The sequence below is a fragment of the Oryx dammah genome, unplaced genomic scaffold (assembly GCF_014754425.2).
Source record: "Oryx dammah isolate SB20612 unplaced genomic scaffold, SCBI_Odam_1.1 HiC_scaffold_22, whole genome shotgun sequence".
Taxonomy (NCBI): domain Eukaryota; kingdom Metazoa; phylum Chordata; class Mammalia; order Artiodactyla; family Bovidae; genus Oryx; species Oryx dammah.
Genome location: NW_024070206.1, coordinates 28956706 through 28977989, shown reverse-complemented (window position 1 = coordinate 28977989; position 21284 = coordinate 28956706). Strand labels below are relative to the sequence as shown.

Sequence of the window (21284 nt, the reverse complement as noted above, 5' to 3'; positions counted from 1 at the left end):
CTCAGCTATGCTAGGTACCGGGGGCACAAAGATAGATTGGAAGCCTGACTCAGGGGTGGGAAATACGATGACAGAGGTGTTGGCAGCATGCCCTAATAGCCAGAGGAGCCTCAGGGAGGCAATGAGGCCTGTGTGGAGGACAGAAGGAGAGGAAGGAGCTAGGTGGAGAATGGAGGAAGGACACACTGGGCACAGGGGTTGGTGTGCACAGGACCTCAGTCTTGCAGGAGCACAGTGGTGTGGACGGACAACCTGCAGCAGCTGGTGCTCCCGAGGGTGAAGTGCAAGGGGGCAGGCTATGGCTGGAGAGGCGGCAGCACAGATCAAGGGGCCCTGAGGCTGCCTGAGGAGTGTGATCGTCTGGTAATGAGCCTCAGGGGACCCCTGAGTCAGCTGTGAGTTTCAGATAAATCATCCTGGAGGCAGGGGAAGACGGGCTCCAGCAGCAGGGAATAAAAAGGACGAAAACCAGTGTGGCGGTCCAGTAGATAGGACTTCGAACTCCCTATGCAGGGGGCCTGGGTTCGATTCCTGATCAGGAAACTAGATTCCACATGCTGAAACTAAGAGTTTGATGCCTCATCTAAGACCTGGGGCAGTCAAATAAATAAATTAAAATAATTAAAATAAATATAAAATGGGCTTCCTTGGTGGCACCAGTGGTAAAGAATCTTCCTGCCAATGCAGGAGACACAAGAGACGTGGTTTAGATCCTTGAATCGGGAAGATTCCCTGAAGCAGGAAGTGGCAATGCACTCCAGTAATCTTGCCTGGGAAATCCCATGGACAGAGGAGCCTGGCTATGGGGTTGCAAAGAGTCAGACACAACTGAGCAATCACATGTGGTAAGCATAAAAAATAAAGTAAGATAATTGAAAAGTAAAATTTCCTTAAAAATAAATAAAAAGGAGGAAAACTGAAGAACGAGGATGAGAAGAGAGAGGAGGGAAGGAAACAAAAGGAAGCTGAGAAGTGACTGGGTAGCAAAGGCAGAGGAAGGGAGAGGAAGCGGCCAGGAGAAGGCGGAACAGCGGGGCCTCGGCAGAGAGAAGGGAGCCGGTGATCAGAGCTCCGGCCGGCCAACGGCGCCCACAGGACACGTCACTGGCTTCAGCTGCCTCCCTGCTGGCCACATGCGGCTTTACTGGTGGGGGGTGGGCTTGTTTCTTTTCACCCTTCAAAGCTTATACTTGAAAGGACAGGGAGAGGCGCACATGTGTGAAGGTCCCAGATTTCAAAGAGGCCAGTGTACAGAATCGTCCCATCTGCTGGCGAAAGGGGCTGGGTCTCCTCATTTCTGTTTTCTGAGGATGGGGCTGCGTGCACGGCTCCTGGGCAAGGGCCATGTTGGAGAGCAGCCAGCACCTACGGCCTGCCACTGAGCTGCACCCGTGTACGTGTACTCATGTGTGCACATGTACATGTGTGTACACCGGCACGCCCCCCACCACACAGCAAGCCTCCTGAGAGTAGGGATTATGTCCGATGGTTCTAACCCTAGCAGTTAGCTTGGTCCTTCCCATAAGAGCCAATACTCAGCAAGGGTTCCCTGAATGAATCAGTTCTAGAGGGCACGTGGCCGTCAAGGACAAGGGAGGACAGAGCTGCAAAGAAAAGTGAGAAAGAGAATATTGTTGTTTGATTGAAACATGAATTATGACTCTCACTAGCGATCCCTTCACTGGGTGGATGGACTACAGAGAAAACTCCCTTTGTTCTCTGGCAGCTTTTATAAAGTGGCCTTGCAATGACTCAACGGCAAGATAAGTATTTTTCACGACAGTGTCTACCTGTGTTACACACATCACACAGTATGAAATACAAACGATTATGAGATACCAAAGAGCTGGAAAATAATACTGCCTGACATCTCTTACACTTTTGGAACTTATAAGGCTAAAATCCTACAGAATATTCTGTCAGCCTCTTTACGACAATTTCCTGTCCTGGCCTGTGCCGTCTTGCAGAGGAAATAGCTCCTCAGGACACGCTGAATGGCCATAAAACAGTCTAGGAACTCAAAGAGCTGAGACACACTCTAGCTGCCTCACGCAATGCAGAGGAAGCCCGCGCCAGGACAACGTATTTCTGAACCGCACAAAAGAAGTGGGGGCTCTGTATTCAGGCACCAACGTGGCCTCCTTTCCTCGGAACTGTCCATCTTCCTTCTAGCTGAGGAGGCCGTGGCTACTGGAGGGGGGACCTCTGAGGATAGGGAGGAAGATAGCAGAATAAAAACTGTGTTGCTTCAGGATGCATGAGAAAAATCTCCTGAGAACCTAGTTTTGTGTGGGAGAATTTTCTAAAACATACCCAAAGAAGGTAGTTTTCTGGTGGCTAAGTCATAAACCACTGGGACTCTCCTTGCCTGTTTTCCCCCCTAAACACACTGCCTTGGCAGCCATGGGGGTTAGTGTTTGACGGATGGAGAGTGTGCCTTCAGCCTTTGCTAGCATCTCCCTCCTCCTCTGATCAATTTCTTCAGCCACTGCTCATCTGACAGCAATGAGGTCTCCTGCCTGCAACCTCCTGCCCCACCCCACCCTCAACAAAACTGAGGTCCAAAGGAGTAGCTCTGGTTTACTATATCCTGGCAAGAGTTAGGGCTTCCCAGGTGGCTCAGGGGTAAAGAATCTGCTGGCAATGCAGTAGCTGTAGGAGACACAGGTTTGACCCCTGGGTTGGAAAGATGGAGGAGGGCATGGCAAGGATGTCATGCCAGTATCCTTGCCTGGAGGATCCCATAGACAGAGCAGCGTAGTGGGTTATAGTCCACAAGGTCACAAAGAGTCGGACACAACTAAGCCACTTAGCACACACACATGGCAAGAGTTAAACCCCAGCATCTACCCATTATTATCATCTAGTGAGTTTCAGAAGCTAAGGTGTAATTTAATTGCTCAGACAGAACATTCTCTGACGGGGCACGTTAAAATGGAGGGAAAAGGGACTTCCCTGGCAGTCCCTGGCAGTGGTTAAGACTTCACCTTCTAATTCAGGGAGTAAGGGTTCTAGCTGGGAAGCTAGGATCCCACATGCCTTACAGCCAAAAAAAAAACCCCAAAACATAAAACAGAAGCAAAACTGTAACAAGTTCAATAAAAACTTTAAAAATGGTACACAGGAAAAGAAATCTCTAGAAAAAAAATGGAAAGAAAAGTGAGTGGGAAGTAATTCAGCCTGGTTACCTGGTGTTTCACCCTGCCCCCCACCATCCCATCCCCTGCTCACATAATCACCTCTATTTAGAGTTTGGTAGAGGTGACATCTGATGTCTGAGGGCCTAGCGGCGGGCGGGGGGCGGGAGACACAGATCGTTTGTTAGTAACATTCCAGCATCAGTTTACTCACAATGCATACTCCCGAGCCATCCTGGCAGCGATTGGAATGCCCATTACAGTTGCAGGGAACACACCGTCCAGTGTATAAGCCTTTGTTCTCATGATAGTATCCAGGGCTGCATCCCTGTTTTGCAAACAAACCGTTTAGTTGATACAAAGAAAGAAATTTATTATCTGAGGCAGGTGACCATCCTGACTGTCAAGCATTGACCTTTCTATCTTCCCTACTTTGGTCAGTGTGTGAACTTCCACTTTCCAGTGCAAGCCAGGTTCGCTTGCTTTTTCCATCAGGTTTTCTGTTGTTTTCACATCCTGGTAGGTATGTGAGTTTGTGGTGGAATGGGAGATGTGTGGTGGGGAAATCAGAGCAAACGGGGTGTGGGGAGTTGACTATGGAAGTTGGGTGCCTCTTCTTCTCAAGCCAATTGTTTTGAGGGCCAGTGGAGGCATGGAAGGCTGAAAAAGCAAAGAGGATCAGGACCTCAGTCCACCAGCGGGGAAGACCTCTGAGCAAATCCCTTCAAGTTCAAGTTCTCTTTAGGTAGCCACTCCTTCTCCAAGTGTGGATTTGGGCTGGTGGGGGAGCGGATGCGAGGAGGGGAAAGGTGGGATCACCACTGGGATTTAATCAATAATGGCAGGTCCAGTGGAACCCATTCACTGCCACTCACCAGACCACAGGTGACAGGGAACCCTGGGTGAAAGGAAACAGCTTGCATTCTTGTACAGAACTTGATAGGGATGTTTGGTTCCCACTGAACACAAAGACCCAGCTTAAGGCAATTTCCTTGAGTGTGGTCTTGTTCTCTTGTTCAACATTGCTCTGATTAACCCTGCTGCTGCTGCTGCTAAGTCGCTTCAACCGTGTCTGACTCTGTGCGACCCCATAGATGGCAGCCCACCAGGCTCCCCCATCCCTGGGATTTTCCAGGCAAGAACACTGGAGTGGGTTGCCATTTCCTTCTCCAATGTGTGAAAGTGAAAAGTGAAAGGGAAGTCGCTCAGCCGTGTCCGACTCTGTGCAACTCCATAGACGGAAGCCCACCAGGCTCTTCCATCCATGGGAGTTTCCAGGCAAGAGTACTGGAGTGGGGTGCCATCGCCTTCTCCGCTGATTAACCCTATCTCCTCTATATCATCTTCTTCCACTGTAATGCTGCAAGTTATTATTTTTCATGTGGATGAGAAGAATTATGGTTTTATTTTGATGAACTGATATATTTTTGAAAAGTCTAGTTAAGAATGTCCCTGGGACTTCCCTGGTGGGCCAGAGATTCAGAATCTGCCCACCAATGCAGGGGAACAGGTTTGATCTCTGGTGCAGGAAGATTCCAACTGCTCCAGGGCAGCTAAGTCCGTGTGCCTAGAGCCCATGCTCTGCAGCAAGAATCCACCAAAATGAGAAGCTCGAGCACTGCCAACAAGAGAGTAGTCCTGCTTGCCGCAACTACAGAAAGCCCATGCACAGTGATGAAGACCCAAGTGAAGTCGCTCAGTCGTGTCCAACTCTTACCGACCCCATGGACTGTATCCCACCAGGCTCCTCCATCCATGGGATTCTCTAGGCAAGAATACTGGAGTGGGTTGCCATTTCCTTCTCCAGGGGATCTTCCCAACCCAGGGATTGAACCCAGGTCTCCCACATTGCAGGCAGACGCTTTAACCTCTGTGCCACAGCACAGCCATAAATGATTAAATAAATAACTTTTTAAAAAGAATGCCCCCAGTAGGGAAAAAAAAAAGCAATTATTCTTATACCAGCCATTAAAAGTTACTTAGGTTTCTGCCTCTAAAGAGAATTTCTGCCTTGAAAGTCATTTTCTTCATTTTGGCAGAGCCAATCACCGATTAAACTTATTAGGTGTAGTCTCTAGTTTCCTTCACTGATCTCCTACAGGGCCTATCTTTAAGGCATCAGGAAAAATTAATACTTCAAGATAAAGATGATCTTTAATCTCATCTCTTTAAACAGCACATACATCTATGAGACTCTGAAGCTATAGCCAAGGGAAATTTGCTCTCATTCATTCATGGCCTTAAAGGTCTCTACCTGGGCAGGCCAGAGGGAAAAAGAAGCTCACACACTCCCCAGAGTTGAATATTCCAGTTGCTGCTAGAAATTCCTTCTAAAACTACACAATGATGCCAAATCATACACAATAACAATACTATAATTTCCAATATAATTTTGCCTTCAGCTATTAGGAACCATGTCGAGGCAAAAGAATGCACTACAAAACCTTAGATTACTGAATGGGCTTGTCTAAGGAGAATCCAAACATGAAAGGAATGTTCTTGAGCTGAAAGCACAACCGAGAGATACATTTGAACTTAATTCAGCCAGTGGTGGTATGATCGTATCTACAAATAATCTCTACTAATAAGGCACAAGGGCCTTATAATTATCACCATATACCCCATTACATGCTTATAAAATTACCCGATTTAATAAAGAACAAATTATCTAAATAATAAATATATATGGTTTATTTATGACAACACGCCCAGTAAAAGCTTTAATTAAATATTCTTTGGTGGGTGAGGATGGTCTATCCTGATTAAAGGTAAATCACCCATTTTAATTTGCTTTTGCTTAGAAATAGAAAAGCACTCCACAAGAACTATGTATCATGTGACTCTCAGAACATTTGTTGGTTATGGAAATATAATTATTTTCTCACCTCTATAAAGCACACAACTCTACATTTAACAAACGATTCTGTTCAACTATTCAGACTGTATTGAAGACTTATTCTAAATGACAACGAATGTGTCCTAACATGTTACTTCAGTAAAGAGACTTTGCAGCTAATAATTTTTTAAGTGATAATTTTTCAGGATAACTTTTCTAATAAACTTTTGTAGTACAAATGATAAAATGATGTCTCTATCAAGTTTCCTGGATCACTTTAGCAGCCATAGAGTTTATTTCTCTGTGAATATACAAGTACCATCCAGGAAGTTTAAACACAGTGAAAGCAGAATTTATGAATGTTTAATGCCTGGCAAATTGAAGCACGTTTGTTAGGTATTATACAAAATTGATCTCATCACTTTTCTTAATCTTAAATAGGGATTCCATTGATTCTCAAGGTTTACTTTATGGGTAATTTTTCTCCCAAGCAGAACCGGGAAACCTACAGGCGTCCAGACTCTTATCCTAAGGCTTGGATTCGTCTAGAAAGGGCACAAAGTTTCCTAGACATGAACATCCCATAGGCATTCAAACTCTAGCTGCCTCGGCATTTCCAGGTGGGCTGATGTTTATAGGGTTTGTGGTTAACAGCCCAGGAGAGCGATCTGTCAGGCACAGTAATGAACACTGCCAGTCACGGATGGGGGAGCCATCAGCCCCTCCCCCAGCCCACCCACTCCTCACTCGTCACCCTGCCTTGAAATCTCAGGGAGCGGAGAACCCTCCCCCACCCAAAGCAAAACGTAAAAAGGCCGTTACCTGGCTGGGCTTAAGCTGCAAATAACTTGCTTGCAGTTGGTTTTGACCCGGAGAGGGAGGAAGCACTACCCTTTGCTGCTGTGAACTGTACCCCAGACACTGCCCCAGGGCTGCCCCAAAGATCCACAGCCATCCCGCACTCTGGGCAGACCACCTCACTGCCGGGGGCATCGTGGTCCCTGGGCGTCCCGCTGGCTGAGTGCAGACCTCTGCCTCTTCCTCTTATACCTGCCCTTCCTGCTCGCTGCCCAGGCCGGGCTGACTCAGGTAGAAGGCAGGCTGTCTGCGGCAGGAGGCCCCACCTGTAAACTTCACCTGTGAGTCAGCCTGGGAGAGAGCGCATATAACAGTCCCGCGGGGAAACGCGCTACTCTGTAATTCCTACCAGGTGGGGCAGGCATCACCTTCTACCCACCTCACCCTCCAGACAGCACTCGAAGCTGTAAATCACAGGCTGAGTCATGCGCCTAGAACACGCCCTGGGCAGGAGGGTGGTGAGCCAGAGGTCCCTCTCTTTCCCTCGGGCTAGAAATTTCACTTAATCGGGCTAGAAAAGACAGAGAAGGCAGGGGGACAAAGAGCGGAGGCACCTGCGGACTAAAAGTTACCTGGCAGGAATCCCGAGAAAACCACAGTGAGTATATTATATTTTAACCTGCAAAATAGGTCGCATTTTAATCTGCAAAGATATTATACCTGCAGGTTAAAAAAAGAACCGATGTGCAGATCACCTTTAGGGTTTCCTGCAATCCAGGGATCGGGAGGGGAAGTTGCTAATTGCATATCCGACAGACGTCTATAATTCTCAAGATGACAGTGTTCGCTATTTCCTATTCACTGTACTACCCACTGTGCTTTCTTTCCCTCTCTTCAGGAAGAGGAAATATTTGCAGCTTGAGATATGAAATAGCTTCATGTTACAGCACACTGAGGACAGTCAGGTTGACTGGGCATCCACTGAGGATCTGCTGTGAGCTGGAAACTTGGCCTGAAACTTCCCCTGAAGAATCTGGACTATAACTCTGTGGGGGGATGGGTGCTGGAAAGAGACCCTGGATTAAGGAAAGGCAAGCGGACCCTGGATCAGCTCCTGGGAAGGCAGTGGCTCACATATTGGGACATGCAGGGTTACTTCCTTCCTGCCTCCCGGAAAGTCCAGATTTCTGCAACCCCCAGGATCCACTGAACTCCTAATGCTTTCTGATGGGTTTTGAGACAAGTGATTTTTTTTTTCATTTTTATAAGATAAGACGCTAGACACCCAGCAGAAACTTGTTTGATGGTCAGAGGGCTCCAGGCCGTCCAAGAGGGCTGGACACAGACAGGAGCGCCAGCCCCAGGAGCCCTCCAGGGCATTTGATGGTTGAGGCACAGCTCCTACCTGACATGAGTCACCTGTGTAGTCAGGGGGGCAGGCACACATCTCCACGCTCTGTGCTCGACGTCCACTTCCTGTGTCCGAGGCCTCCTCCAGCCCCACCCCGCTCAGGGTGAGCCGCTGCGTCTCGGTGAAGTAGAGGCCCCGGAGGTGCACACCTTGCAGTCTAGACAGCACGGTCATCAGCTCCTCCCGGGACACGGGGGCATGGCTACTGGCATGTCTGAAGTTTCCCTACATGTGAAAGCAGAGAGGCAGACTCAGTCCCGGGGACCGTAAGACAGCCAGCCAGGAGGAACCCAACAAAAAACACTGAAAATGCATCAGGAGTAGAGAACAAACTTACGGTTACCAAGGGGGGAAGGTGGGACAGACCGGGAGACTGGGACTGACATATATACACACTGCTGTTCAGTCACTCAGTCGCTTCCGACTCTTTGTGACCCCATGGAGTGTAGTACGCCAGGGTTCCCTAGTTTACTATATATAAACTACACAGATTATAGTATGTAGTTTATACATAGTAAACTGTTCCTAGTTCCCTAGTTTACTATGTATGAACTCAACATTACTATGTATAACTAGATAACTAGTGAGAACCTTCTGCATAACACAGGGAGCCCTACTCAACGCTCTGCGTGCATGCGTGCTAAGTCACTTGAGTCCAACTCTTTGTGACCCTATGACTGTAGCCCACCAGGCTCCTCTGTCCATGGGGACTGTCCAGGCAAGAGTACTGGAGTGGGTTGCCATGCCCTCCTCCAGGGGATCTTCCTGATCCAGAGATGGAACCTGGGTCTCCTGCATTGCAGGTGGATTCTTTACCATTGGCCCACTGAAGAGACTCTATGGTGACCGAAATGGGAAGGGAACCCGAAAAAGAGGGGATATACGTATACATATAGCTGATTCACTTCGATGCACAACAGAAACTACCCCAGCCTTGTAAAGCAACTATTTGTTGTGGTTGTTTAGTCACTAAGTTATGTCTGACTCTTTTGTGACCCCATGGACTACAGCCTGCCAGGCTCCTCTGTCCATGGGACTTCCCAGGCAAGAATATGGGAGTAGGTTGCCATTTCCTTCCCCAGGGGATCTTCCTGAGCCAGGGATTGAACCAACATCTCCTGCATCGGCAGGTGGATTCTTTACCACTGAGCCACCTGGGATAACCCAATAAAAGTTAACAAAAATGTATGCATCAGGGAAAACACTAAAATGAGATAGGTAAGTAGACACAGCAGATTTACATTCAGAAGTCACATATCCTGGATTGTTCCCAAGAAGCAAGAGAGCCACGAGAAAGGGGGGAAAAATGAAGGCAGAAAATAAAGAGCAATAAAATGAAGTCAGATTTCTCAGTGTTCAGCTTATTGCAAAATGCACTTTTGCTTGTACAAGAATAAAGGGAGTGAGAAAGAGTAGAGAGGCATATGGAAACAGAGTAAGTCGCACAGCTTAGACCATTCATTAAATGTTCATAACTGTGACAGAAAGTCCAACCTTTTCTTGCACACAGACATTCATGTTATTTTATTTTTATGATGTAAAAACATGTAACATAAGATTTACCATCTTAATCATTTTTAACAGTATGATGAAGTGAAGTGAAAGTGTTAGTCACTCAGTCATGTCTAATTCTATGCGATCCCATGGACTGTAGCCCACCAGGCTCCTCTGTTCATGGGATTCTCCAGGCAAAAAAACCAGAGTGGGTAGCCAGTCCCTTCTGCAGGGGATCTTCCTAATCCATGGATTGAACCCCAGTCTCCCCCATTGCAGGCAGATTCTTTACCTCCTGAGCCTGGTGTACGGTCATGTTAACTATATTCACGTGATTGTGCAACAGATCTCTAGAACTTTATCATCCTGCAAAACTGAAACTCAGCACCTATTAAGCAATAACTGCCTTTTCCTCCTCCCCTAGCCCCTGGCAACTACCACTCTCCTTTGTTCCTATGAATTTGAGGAGTTTAAATACCTCATATAAGTGGAATCACACAGTAGTTATCTCTTCATGACTTGCTTATTTCACTTGGTGGAATGTGCTCAAATTTCATTCACGTTCTAGCATACAACAGAACTTTCTTCTTTTTTAAGGCTGAATAATATTCCAGCGTGTATGTGACACATTTTCTTTATCCCGTCGGCTGTCAATAGACATTTCACTTTCTTCCACCTTTTGGCTACTGTGAACATTGTTGCAGTGAACGTGACTGTGCAAATATCTTCAAAACCCTATTTCCAACTATTTGGAATATAGACTTGATCCTTGAACTGTGCAGGTATTAGGGGTGACAACCGTCTGGGAGTCAAAAATCTATGAAAACCTTCCCAGTCCACTCTCCACATCTGTGGCTTCAAATTCATCGATTCCACCACCTGCAGATCATGGAGTACTGTAGTATTTAGTGGCAAAAGATTCAGGCTTTTTTTTTTTTTTCTGGAATAAATGCTTTGCAGATTACTGCTAGCCTTTGGTTAATTGTCAAGACTTGTAAACTAGTTGACTTTGACCACATTTGCCAGTTTTCTCATTGCTTTTGTGGAGGAAAAATTGGAAGAGGTTCCTCACCATTTTTGCTGGCATAACCTCTCTCATATAAGCAGAATCACATACTATGTGGACTTTTGTGTCTTGCTTCTTTCTTTCTGCATAATATTTTGGGGCTTCATCCACACTGTGGAAGTTACCAATACTTTTTGTTCTATTTATTGCCAAATGGTATTCCACCATATGGATGGACCAGTACAGAAATGTTACAGCATGTCTGCAAGTTTAAGGTACTTGAAAAAGTAGCCCCTTGAGGATACATTTAACAATTCTCACTGGACATATTTAAATATTTTTATTTATTTCTCTAGTTGCCTGTGCCATGTTTTATTTGTGGCACTCAGATCTTCCATCTTCATTTCCTCACGTGGGACTGGGATCTAGCTCCCTGACCAGGGATTGAACCTGGGTGCCCCCACATTGGGAGCTTGAAGTCTTAGCCACTACACCACCAGGGAAATCCCTGGACAAATTTAATAGTATAATTGGAACATTGCTTAAAGGAATAGTTGTAACCAAGTAGGTATAATACAATGTTCTACAATTTGATAGGGCTTCCCAGGTGGCACTAGGGGTAAAGAACCTGCCTGCCAGTGTAGAAGATGTAAGAGATGTGGGTTTGATCTCTGGGTTAGGAAGATCCCCTGGAGGAGGGCATGGCAACCCACTCCAGTATTCTTGCCTGGAGAATCCCATGGACAGAGGAGCCTGGCAGGCTACAGTCCATAGGGTCACAGAGTCAGACATGACTGAAGGGACTTAGCAGGCATGCATACATAATCTGATAAGCTCTCCTTTATTTAGCTATATTATTCTTATTTCTTTTGGTATTAGATGTGCTTGTGACTTCTCTATTTATTTACCCCAAGCACATTTGTTGGAAAGCCACCAGGTTCCAGGCACTGAAGGAATACTGAGGACAAATGCGAGCTATATTGGAGCATGACAGACTCATGGAGTTTATACAATAAGGATACTTAACTGTAAAACAAGAGACAGGATGGTTTCCTGTTTAAGTGCCATAAAGATAGTGCAAACAAAGCCCTGTGAGGTTGGAGCTCTGTCTACTTTATATAATTTCTAATTTTAATTTATATATCTAAATTATATTTATATAAGTATAATTAATATTTTATATTCACAAAATAAGTAAAAAGAAAAACCAACTCTTTGAAAGAGCTAAGTCATAGGACAGAAAGGCTCATCAAGAACCATTTCAGGGACCTCCCTGGTGGTCCAGCGGTTAAGCTGCAGAGCTTCCAGTGCAAGGGGTGCAGGTTTGATCCCTGGTCAGGGAACTAAGATCCCACATGCTTTGCAGCATGGCCAAAAAAAAAAAAGAAAAGACAAAGAAAGAACCACTTCACATTCACTTTTCCCTTACCTCCACCATCTGCACTCGCCCATGATGCAGCCGGTCTGGTCGGGGGTGATTTGGCTCATGGTAGATGACGGACATGTGCTGACCCTGTGGAAGGCAAATATGAATGTGCTGGTAGCTTGGCTGGCATGTTTTGAAGTTTATGGCTGATTTACGAACAAAGGTCTATGGATCTGCTTTACATGAAATGACTGATTCTAAAAAGTAACTGCAAGATGAACCAACAAGCAAAAGGATTAGTAACATGAAAATGGAATGATAAGACCTAATAGAGTTCATTTTCACAAATAGGAAACCAGGAAAGTTCCTTTGACTAAAAGTGGCTTAAAAAGATGGAAACAGTTTTAAAAAATCAGTAAATATGCTTTGCAGATAACATGAGGGACCAGTTCCCCTACTGTCTAGGATCAGACAGGGAGCAAGAAAATGTTCTGGTGGGTGGTTAGTGGGGAGGGGAGGGAGGGCAGGAGGCTGGCAGGCTGGCTGTGGGCTCTGCAGGGGGCATGGACAGGGTGCTACAGGGCTGGCACGTGGAGCAGGGCACACCCCACAGCCCAAGACCCTGTGGGCACAAGCCCCATCACTCAGCCTCTGCGCCGGTCCCCATTGCAGCGGCTCTTCAGGGCACAATGGGACAGTCAGCACCCACCACCAGCAACCTCACCCCACACCCACAATAGAGAAGCTCAGCTCTTCTGTGGCACCAAACCCCTAAAAGTTTCACTCATCAGAGCCGGCCTTTCAGAAAGAAGAGAATTATCTGCAATCACTCATTGAAAATATTAATCTAAGAAATATGCCCAATAAGCTTTTGATTTCAGTGGTTTGGAACAAAGCAGCAGAGTATATGCTTTATGAGCCTAAATTACTTTCCAAGTTTAAAGATAAATTAAGAAGAAATTTTGGTCATCACTTCTCCATGAGCTCAACAGTTTGCATAATAACAGAGGCAGTAAAATATAGGCATACTAATGGCCTGAATTTGAGATGCTCTGTAAAAAAATAATGAGGCTGATCTACAGCATGTCATAATAGTGTTTTTATGGTGGAACAATTTTTCCTTGAACTTTAACTCTAAAGTCCTGGGTGCTTCATTTTCAAGATGTTTTGCAAAGGAAGGTTCCTTTGAGTTTTTTAAACAACAGTTCAATACATTTGGGTGCCAGCAGAAACAGAACATAGCACAGTCATGCCTAAACACAAAAAGCTACCAGAATGTGAGGCCCTCAGCTGGCACGAGACACGTGGGGTTTTCCAGTCATCACTTACACAAAATACACAAAGAAGTCCTTCAGGAAGCTGGAATTGCAACACATTAATTACAGCACATGAACCAGAAACAGTCAAGATCAGGTGATGGTACCTCATCCCATGTTCAAGGTTCTGTACATTGTAGGGATTCAAAGCAGGATGGTATATCACCCCTGCCCTCAAGGAAATTGCTAGATTGTGGTTCTGGACTGTGTGCCCAGCACATAGCATGTGGGTGTCACTTCTCAAAAAACCAAAAGGGCTCCCCAGTATCTCTTGTGCTCAGCCACTTAGTCACAACTCTTTGAGACCCCATGGACTGTAGCCAGGCTCCTCTGTTCATGGAATTCTCCAGGCAAGAATCCTGGAGTGGGTCACCATTTCCTCCTCCAGGGGATCTTCCCGACACAGGAATGGAATCTGGGTCTCCTGCATTGCAGGCGGATTCTTTACCACTGAGCCACCAGAGAAACCCATCTCCCCTTAGATTACACTTTTTCTTTTTGACAACAGGGACCACCTGGCCTTCATGAGCCCAGCAATGTGACTTTGCAAGAAGGGAAGTCTCAAAAACATGTGTGCAATGAAATTGAAAGACAGAAACACAAAACAAGTTTACGATGAGGCAATGTTTGTGAGAAGCCAGGAGGGAGATGGTTAAGTTCTTGGGAGGGAAGAAAAGAGAAACGATTCGGGGCTGGGATGGTCAGGCACCCAGGATCTGGAGGAGGTGCTGCATGCTCTCAACTTCCCTTCGAGTTTCTACAAAATACTGGAAATGACTTAATCCAGACTTCTTGTAGGCCACTTAGCAAGATGTCCTATGAGTTGCCTGGTAGCTCAGTGGTGAGAAGTCTGCCTGCCAATGCAGGAGACACGGGTCCAATCCTGATCTGAGAAGATCCCACATGCTGCAGGATGACTAGACCTGAGAGCCACAACTACTGGGCCTGTGCTCTAGAGCCGGGGAGCTGCAACTGCTGAGCCCACATGCCCCAGAGCCTGTGCTCAGCAAGAAGAGAAGCCCCTGAATCACAAGGAAGAGTAGCCCCCGCTCGATTCCACTAGAGAAAAGCCCGAGCAGCAGCGAAGGTCCAGCACAGCCAAGAAATATGTAAATAAAATTATTTTTTAAGAAAAGATGTCCTAAAATCAGAATGGCATAAGCTGCAACTGCCACTTCCTGTCACTTGGCTTGTGCTCTGATACCTACAATGAGCTGCACATCCGGCTTCCTTTCCAGAGGAACCATGTCAGCAGGTAGTCCAAACGACTTGATCTGGTAGGTGAGGTAGCCCCCATACGAGGAAACCTAAAATTGAAATAACAGCATGGATAGCACAAGCATTGCAACACACCATGGCCACATCAGTTTGTCTATGAAGCACGCTGGCACAGAGCTCTGGGAAGATACATGATCAGCCCCTTAACAGTGGTCATTTCTAGAGAGAGGAACTGAAGATGGCATCTTAACTCTCTACTTTATACCATTTTATATTGATTAAAAGGTTTAATGTGAAGATGATTGAGTTTTACAAGCAAAAGGATACTTCCCTTAAAAAGAAAAATGCTAGTCACACAGAAACAAATAAGATCCTTTTATTCTAGATGGCTACTAAACCACAGCTATTCTAAGAAATCTAGGCCACTGCTTTGCTATTTAGCTGAGAGAACTGGTTAATATCTATCAGCTACAAGATGAACTTCCAAAAATAAACTAAAAGAAGCTTCCCCTGAGCACAGATGGTGACTGTTTCCTAAGTGATTCTGCATTCTCTTGGGAGCATAAGCCATGTCCAACTACGTGTGTGTGTGCTACGTCACTTCACACAAGTCTGACTCTTTGCGACCTTGTGAACTCTGGCCCACCAGGTTCCTCTGTCCATGGGATCCTCCAGGCAAGAACACTGGAGTGGGTTGCCATATCCTCTGCTAGGGGATCTTCCAACCCAGAGATTGAACCCATGTCTCGGGCAGCTCCTGTACAGTGGGCAGATTCGTTATCACAGAGCCGCTGGGGAAGCCCATGACTGACCGTGCCGCCAGGTATATGGACCACCTCTCAGTGCTGCCTTAGCAGCATGATGGTAACGGAGATGAGGAAGTGAACGATCAGGGTTTTCTGGACAGACTTAACATCTGGTCCTGACATCTCTCCCCCTTAAAGTAAAAACTGACCAAGAAGGAAGGAGTGACCGAGGGATGAAAATCAGAGGCAACGTCACCTCAGGGCAGGTAGACAAAGTACCCTTCACTTCAGTTCAGTCCAGTCGCTCAGTCTGTCCAACTCTTTGTGACCCCATGAATCGCAGCACACCAGGCCTCCCTGTCCATCACCATCTCCCTCAGACTCGTGTCCATCGAGTCAGTGATGCCATCCAGCCATCTCATCCTCTGTCGTCCCCTTCTCCTCCTGCCCCCAATCCCTCACAGCATCAGAGTCTTTTCCAATGAGTCAACTCTTCTCATAAGGTGGCTAAAGTACTGGAGTTTCAGCTTTAGCATCATTCCCTCCAAAGAAATCCCAGGGCTGATCTCCCTTAGAATGGACTGGTTGGATTTCCTTGCAGTCCAAGGGACTCTCAAGAGTCTTCTCCAACACCACAGTTCAAAAGCATCAATTCTTCGGCACTCAGCCTTCTTCACAGTCCAACTCTCATATCCATACATGACTGCTGGAAAAACCATAGCCTTGACCAGACGGATCTTTGTTAGCAAAGTAATGTCTCTGCTTTTCAATATGCTCTCTAGGTTGGTCATAACTTTTCTTCCAAGGAGTAAGTGTCTTAATTTCATGGCTGCAGTCACCATCTGCAGTGATTTTGGAGCCCCCCAAAATAAAGTCTGACACTGTTTCCACTGTTTCCCCATCTATTTCCCATGAAGTGATGGGACCAGATGCCATGATCTTCGTTTTCTGAATGTTGAGCTTTAAGCCAGCTTTTTCACTCTCCTCTTTCACTTTCATCAAGAGGCTTTATTACTGAGATGCAAATAAACTGGAGCAGGGGCGTGGGGCAGCCCTTTAGACTCCCAGTCCACTGAAGTTCTTCCCTAGAACCTACAGCCTACACAGCTTCACCTAGTTATGACCCAAGAGCCTGGAAGTACTCAAGATAACATCGCAAATTCTCTTTTGAGAGTGTATTGCTTTTTTGATGGGCTGACATCAGTTGTTTTTCACTTTTTATTCTATATTGGCGTATGGGTGATCAACAACGTTGTGTTAGTTTCGGGTGTACAGCAAAGTGATTAAGTTATACATATACATGCATCTATTCTTTTCCAATTCTCTTCCCATTTAGGTTGCTACATCATATTGAGGAGAGTTCCCTATGCTAGACAGGAGGTCCCTGTTGGTTATCTACTGATATTTCAAATATAGAAGTTTGAACACATCAGTTGAAAACTCCTGATCTATCCCTCTCCCCAGCCCCTTCCCTCTACTCGTAACCCTAAGTTCATTCTCTAAGCCTGTGAGTCTGTTTCTGGTTTCTAAGTAAGGCCATTTGCATCATCTTTTTAGATTCTGCATATAAGCACTATTATATGATGTTTGTCTGTCTCTGTCTGACTTATTTCACTCCATACAACAATTTTGAGGCCCATCTGTGTTGCTGCAGGTGGCATTATTTCATTCCTTTGAATGGCTGAGTGATATTCCATCGTATATATGCACCACATCTTCTTTATCCGTTCACCTGTCAATGGACACTGAGGTTGCTTCCACTGTCTTGGCTATTGTAAACAGTAATTAATGAATACTGGGGTGTGTGTATCTTTTTGGACCATGTTTTTCTCTGGAAAAACATGCCCAGGAGTGAGAGTGCAAGGTCATATGGTCACTTTATTTTTACAGTTTTTAAAGGAACTTAAGGCTTTAAAAATAGGTCTATATATTCTTTCATACTCCTGTCTTCTAGAGGTGGAGCTTAATTCTACTCCCAGAGTATAGGCTGGGCTTAGTGACTGTGTTCTAAAGAACAGAATATAGCAGAAACTAGAGTGTGTCATGTCTGAAATTAGGTTACAAAAGTATTGTTTTATCTCTCATTTGCTTTGGTGGAAGCCAACTGTAGTATCATGAGGACCCTCACACATCTATGGAGGGTCTCACATGAACAGGAACTGAAGCCACCAACCAAAAGCCAGCCAAGGACAGAGACCAGCTGACAACCACACCAGCAAGTGTGGACACGGACCCTCCAGGCCCAAGGGACTGTAGCCCAGGCTGATGTCTTGACCACAACCCCATGAGAGACCCTGAGCCACCGTGATCCACGGAAACTGGCCGAGATAATAATGGTCTGCTGCTTTAAGCTGCAAAGTCTGTGGGTCGTCTGTTACCCAGGACGAGATGACCAGTAAGTACAGGGCTCGTCCTGTGGACGTGAAGAGGCATGTCACGAGAGAGAGAAGCGGGATTATATGAGATGAGCAACGTTCCCCACACTCATAGTTCAGCACCCACAGCCCTTCAACCCAAAGACAGCGTCAGAAGGCTCAGGCTGAGAAGACCCGAGTATCTAGTCATTCTAGATGTGAGAGCATGGCATCCTGTGGGCGGGGCTCTGTGAAATCTCCCTCTTCCCCAAAGCTCTACCCTGGGCCCCCAGGAGCATGTGTCACCAGAGGATGTTTCTATGGGAGGCTCATACTTCTGTCCTTATAAATGAGTGTAGGTGGCCTGATCCTGGAATGATAATTTATGCAGCAAAGGAAAAGCAACTTGTTTATAAGCTCCCTGAGGAGCATCTAACCACGTCACTCACAATTTCCCAATTTATTCCTCTCCCCCGCACCCTGTCCCCTTTGGGAACCACAAGCTTGTGTTCTACATCTGTGACATATACACACTGCAGTATATCAAATATGTAACAATAAGGACCTACTGTAGAGCACAGGGAACTCTACTCAATACTCTGTAATGACCTATAATGTGAAAGAATCTAAAAAGAGTGGACAGCAGATTTAATTTGCTGGACAGCAGAAACTAACACAACATTGTAAATCAACTGTACCCCAGTAAATTTTATTTTTTTAAAAAGAAAGAATTTATTCATAACCACACGTGACTCTATTAATGAAAGCTGTGCTGTCGCTGGTTCCTGGGCTTCTTTTAATAAGCTCATGAGTCACTTTGCAGCTTTTGTTTTCTTGACAAGGGGACTTTCTTCTACTTTAAAACAAAGAATTCTCAGCACTGGCATTTAAAAGCATACATGTGCCATTCGCATCAGGTATTATTTAAACGGGTTATTTCCATGGAGGAAAATTCTTCGGCATTAAGTGAAAACCAAGAACAACCTGGTGCGTTATTCCTTTGCTGGTGAGCGATACGTGTGGGGCCCCTGAGATACATACACCTTCAGTCCCTCCATCATCTGCATTTGTGATTAACCCACGTGAGCTCGGTCACTCAGTTGTGTCCGACCCTTTGAGATCCTATGGACTGTAGCCCGCCAGGCTCCTCTGCCCATGAGGTTCTCTAGGCCAGCATAATGGAGGGAGTTGCCCTTTCCTCCTCCAGGGGATCTTCCTGACCCAGGGATGGAACCCACGTCTCCTGAGTCTCCTGTATTGGCAGGAGGATTCTTTACCACTGAGCCATGTGGGAAGCCCATGATTAACCTAAGGTCTTCAATTTTAGTAACCTGAACTTCTGGAACTTTCCTTCCAGACCTCTGGTTAATGATGCCCAGGTAGTGATGGAGGAAGTCCAGCAAGGGCACGGGAGAACAGCAGGATGTGGTTACCTTGTCCCCGAGGTAGGAAGGCGGGGCGACCCAGGACGCGCTGCGGACCGTGGCAGGCAGTTCCTGGAGGTCGGCCACCGCACTACTGCTGCCGGGGTTGAAGGAGACAGGGGTGTCCAGTCCGTCCGTTGTCTGCAGGCGCCAGCCCATCATGTCCACAAGCTGAAACAGAGGCAAGGGGTGGAACCATGTGCCCGTGGCTCCTCTGGCGATGGCTGAATCTTGAAGAGCAGGAAGAGCCGCGGGGCAGCCACCTTGCTGCAAAGGCCTCCCTTGGGTGTCTCCTCGCCTCTGATTCCTGCTCAGCCCCCAACAGACCCATCGAGACTAGGAGTTCTCAAAGGATAGTGGCCATATGCATGTGGGATTTATCCTTTAGCCCTGCACACATCCTGACATTTAGTAGTGTCCAATAACTGTTCAAATAATATGCAAATAAGGGTGTGGACCATAACTAGGATTGTGGGCGCAATTTTAATGATGAGCTCCTTGCAGAAAAAATATGATGTGAAATACAGTGGCCTGCTGTCGTTGTTTTTCTCTAAATGGAGCATCAGAATTAAATACTCCCCTGATCACAAAGGAAGCCAGGAGTTAAATTATGAGGGGGAGGAAAAGAAGGAGCTGACAAAGCATAGATGTGGAATAATGTTCGGGGGTCCCCTGAGGATAAGAAGAGGAGCCTTCGGGGTGGATTTACGAAATAACTTTCTCCCCCAACTACAAGCTTGTGCTCCTTTCAAGAGGCAGGCAGTAAAACAGACACAAAAATCTTTCTTTGAACATTTGTTGGACATAATACATGACTCTCTCCATAGGGTCACAAAACAGTCAGACACAACTTAGCGACTAAACAACAATAACAACAAATACGTGACTTACACAAGAAAGCAAGCATGGGGTCATGAAGGCAACACAAGTTTTAGCTTTCTGGAGTTGACTTTAAAAGTGGCCAAAGACAAGATGTGGTAAAACAGGTGAGAAGGAAAGTAAAACAGGAAGATAAGCAGATAACTAAGGGAGGAGGAACAACCAACTCTACTGAGTGTTTATTGAGCAACTACTACATTTCAGATCCTGCTCACGGCGCTGGGATTCTATCAAGGAGGTTACATGCAAGTGGTGAAAGAAGAGAAAGAATAAGCTTTAGAACTGTGATGCATGCTGTGAAGTCCACAGAGAAAGGCGAGGGCACAGAGTCAGCGAGTGGTGAGGGGAGGCTTCTCCGAGCACTGGGACACGTGAGCAGAGATCTGATGGGGGACATGAGCTGAGGGACGTGAGGACATCTGGGGACAAAACCCTGCAGGCTAAGGACAGTGAGCACAGTGTTTAACATTCTAACCCAGCAGGAGGCAAAAACCTCCGTGACTCTTCACGTCTCATGCCAGCGCATTACTTTCTCATTTTTTGTGTTTATGCATGCTCATGCTGAGTCATGTCTGACTCTTGGCGACCCCACAGACTGCAGCCCACCAGGCTCCTCTGTCCATGGAACTCTCCAGGCAAGAATACTGGAGTGGGTCGCCACTTCCTACTCCAGGGGATCTCCCCAACCCCGGAACTGAACTCACGTCTCCTGTTCTGCAGGCAGATTCTTTACCACTGTGCCACCTGGGAACCCCTCACTTCCTCATTTAGAAGTGCTAAAGAAAAACAGAAGGACTCTGATGCCCTACCTACCTTAGCCCTTCTCTTATGAGTGCTGTGACAGTGATGACTGACTCCGAAACAAAAGCAGCTGGTACAACCCTTGGGATTCGCGGGGTCCAGGTAGAATGACCCTTCCCGACACATGTTGCATTCTGTGCCTTGCACGTTTTCCTATCAAAGAAAACCACGAAAGAAGAGATCATTCCTTCTGAAGGGCCTCTGTTTCAACAGAGCTACATGCACAAATTAAGTACCAACATAAGACAACGGGACGTGGATGCTAATAAAACATCCAAAGTTATATGACTGTTCAACTGTTCTACCACATTAACTATTTAAATTTTTATACCACATACAAATGGAAGAGAGCTTTCCTAAATTTCATCAGATGCCCTTTAGCATCTTGAAGGTAGAAAAACAGCACCAGAAAGTTCACAATGTGGGGGAGACCGGTTCATCCCACTTACAACCACTTTAGAGCATCTGCTGGGATTGGGGAGCCCATCCGTCACTGGC

The 21284-nt window shown here is 46.2% G+C and overlaps 1 protein-coding gene across 4 annotated transcripts in view; it reads right to left on the bottom strand.

Moving 5' to 3' along the window:
• LOC120881148 (laminin subunit alpha-3-like) overlaps nucleotides 1-21284 on the bottom strand; it is a 152477-nt gene that overhangs the window by 72517 nt on the left and 58676 nt on the right. For 3 of the 4 annotated variants that reach the window (XM_040264742.1, XM_040264739.1, XM_040264738.1), the window contains exons 21-26: nucleotides 20799-20939; nucleotides 19116-19277; nucleotides 14573-14671; nucleotides 12112-12195; nucleotides 8177-8407; nucleotides 3352-3465 (exon numbers count right to left, since the gene is read on the bottom strand). In XM_040264742.1, coding sequence (XP_040120676.1) covers nucleotides 3352-3465; nucleotides 8177-8407; nucleotides 12112-12195; nucleotides 14573-14671; nucleotides 19116-19277; nucleotides 20799-20939 — 831 coding nt within the window. Of the gene's footprint in view, nucleotides 1-3351; nucleotides 3466-6795; nucleotides 7185-8176; nucleotides 8408-12111; nucleotides 12196-14572; nucleotides 14672-19115; nucleotides 19278-20798; nucleotides 20940-21284 lie in introns of those variants that run through there. The other variant, XM_040264741.1, reaches the window with a different exon arrangement.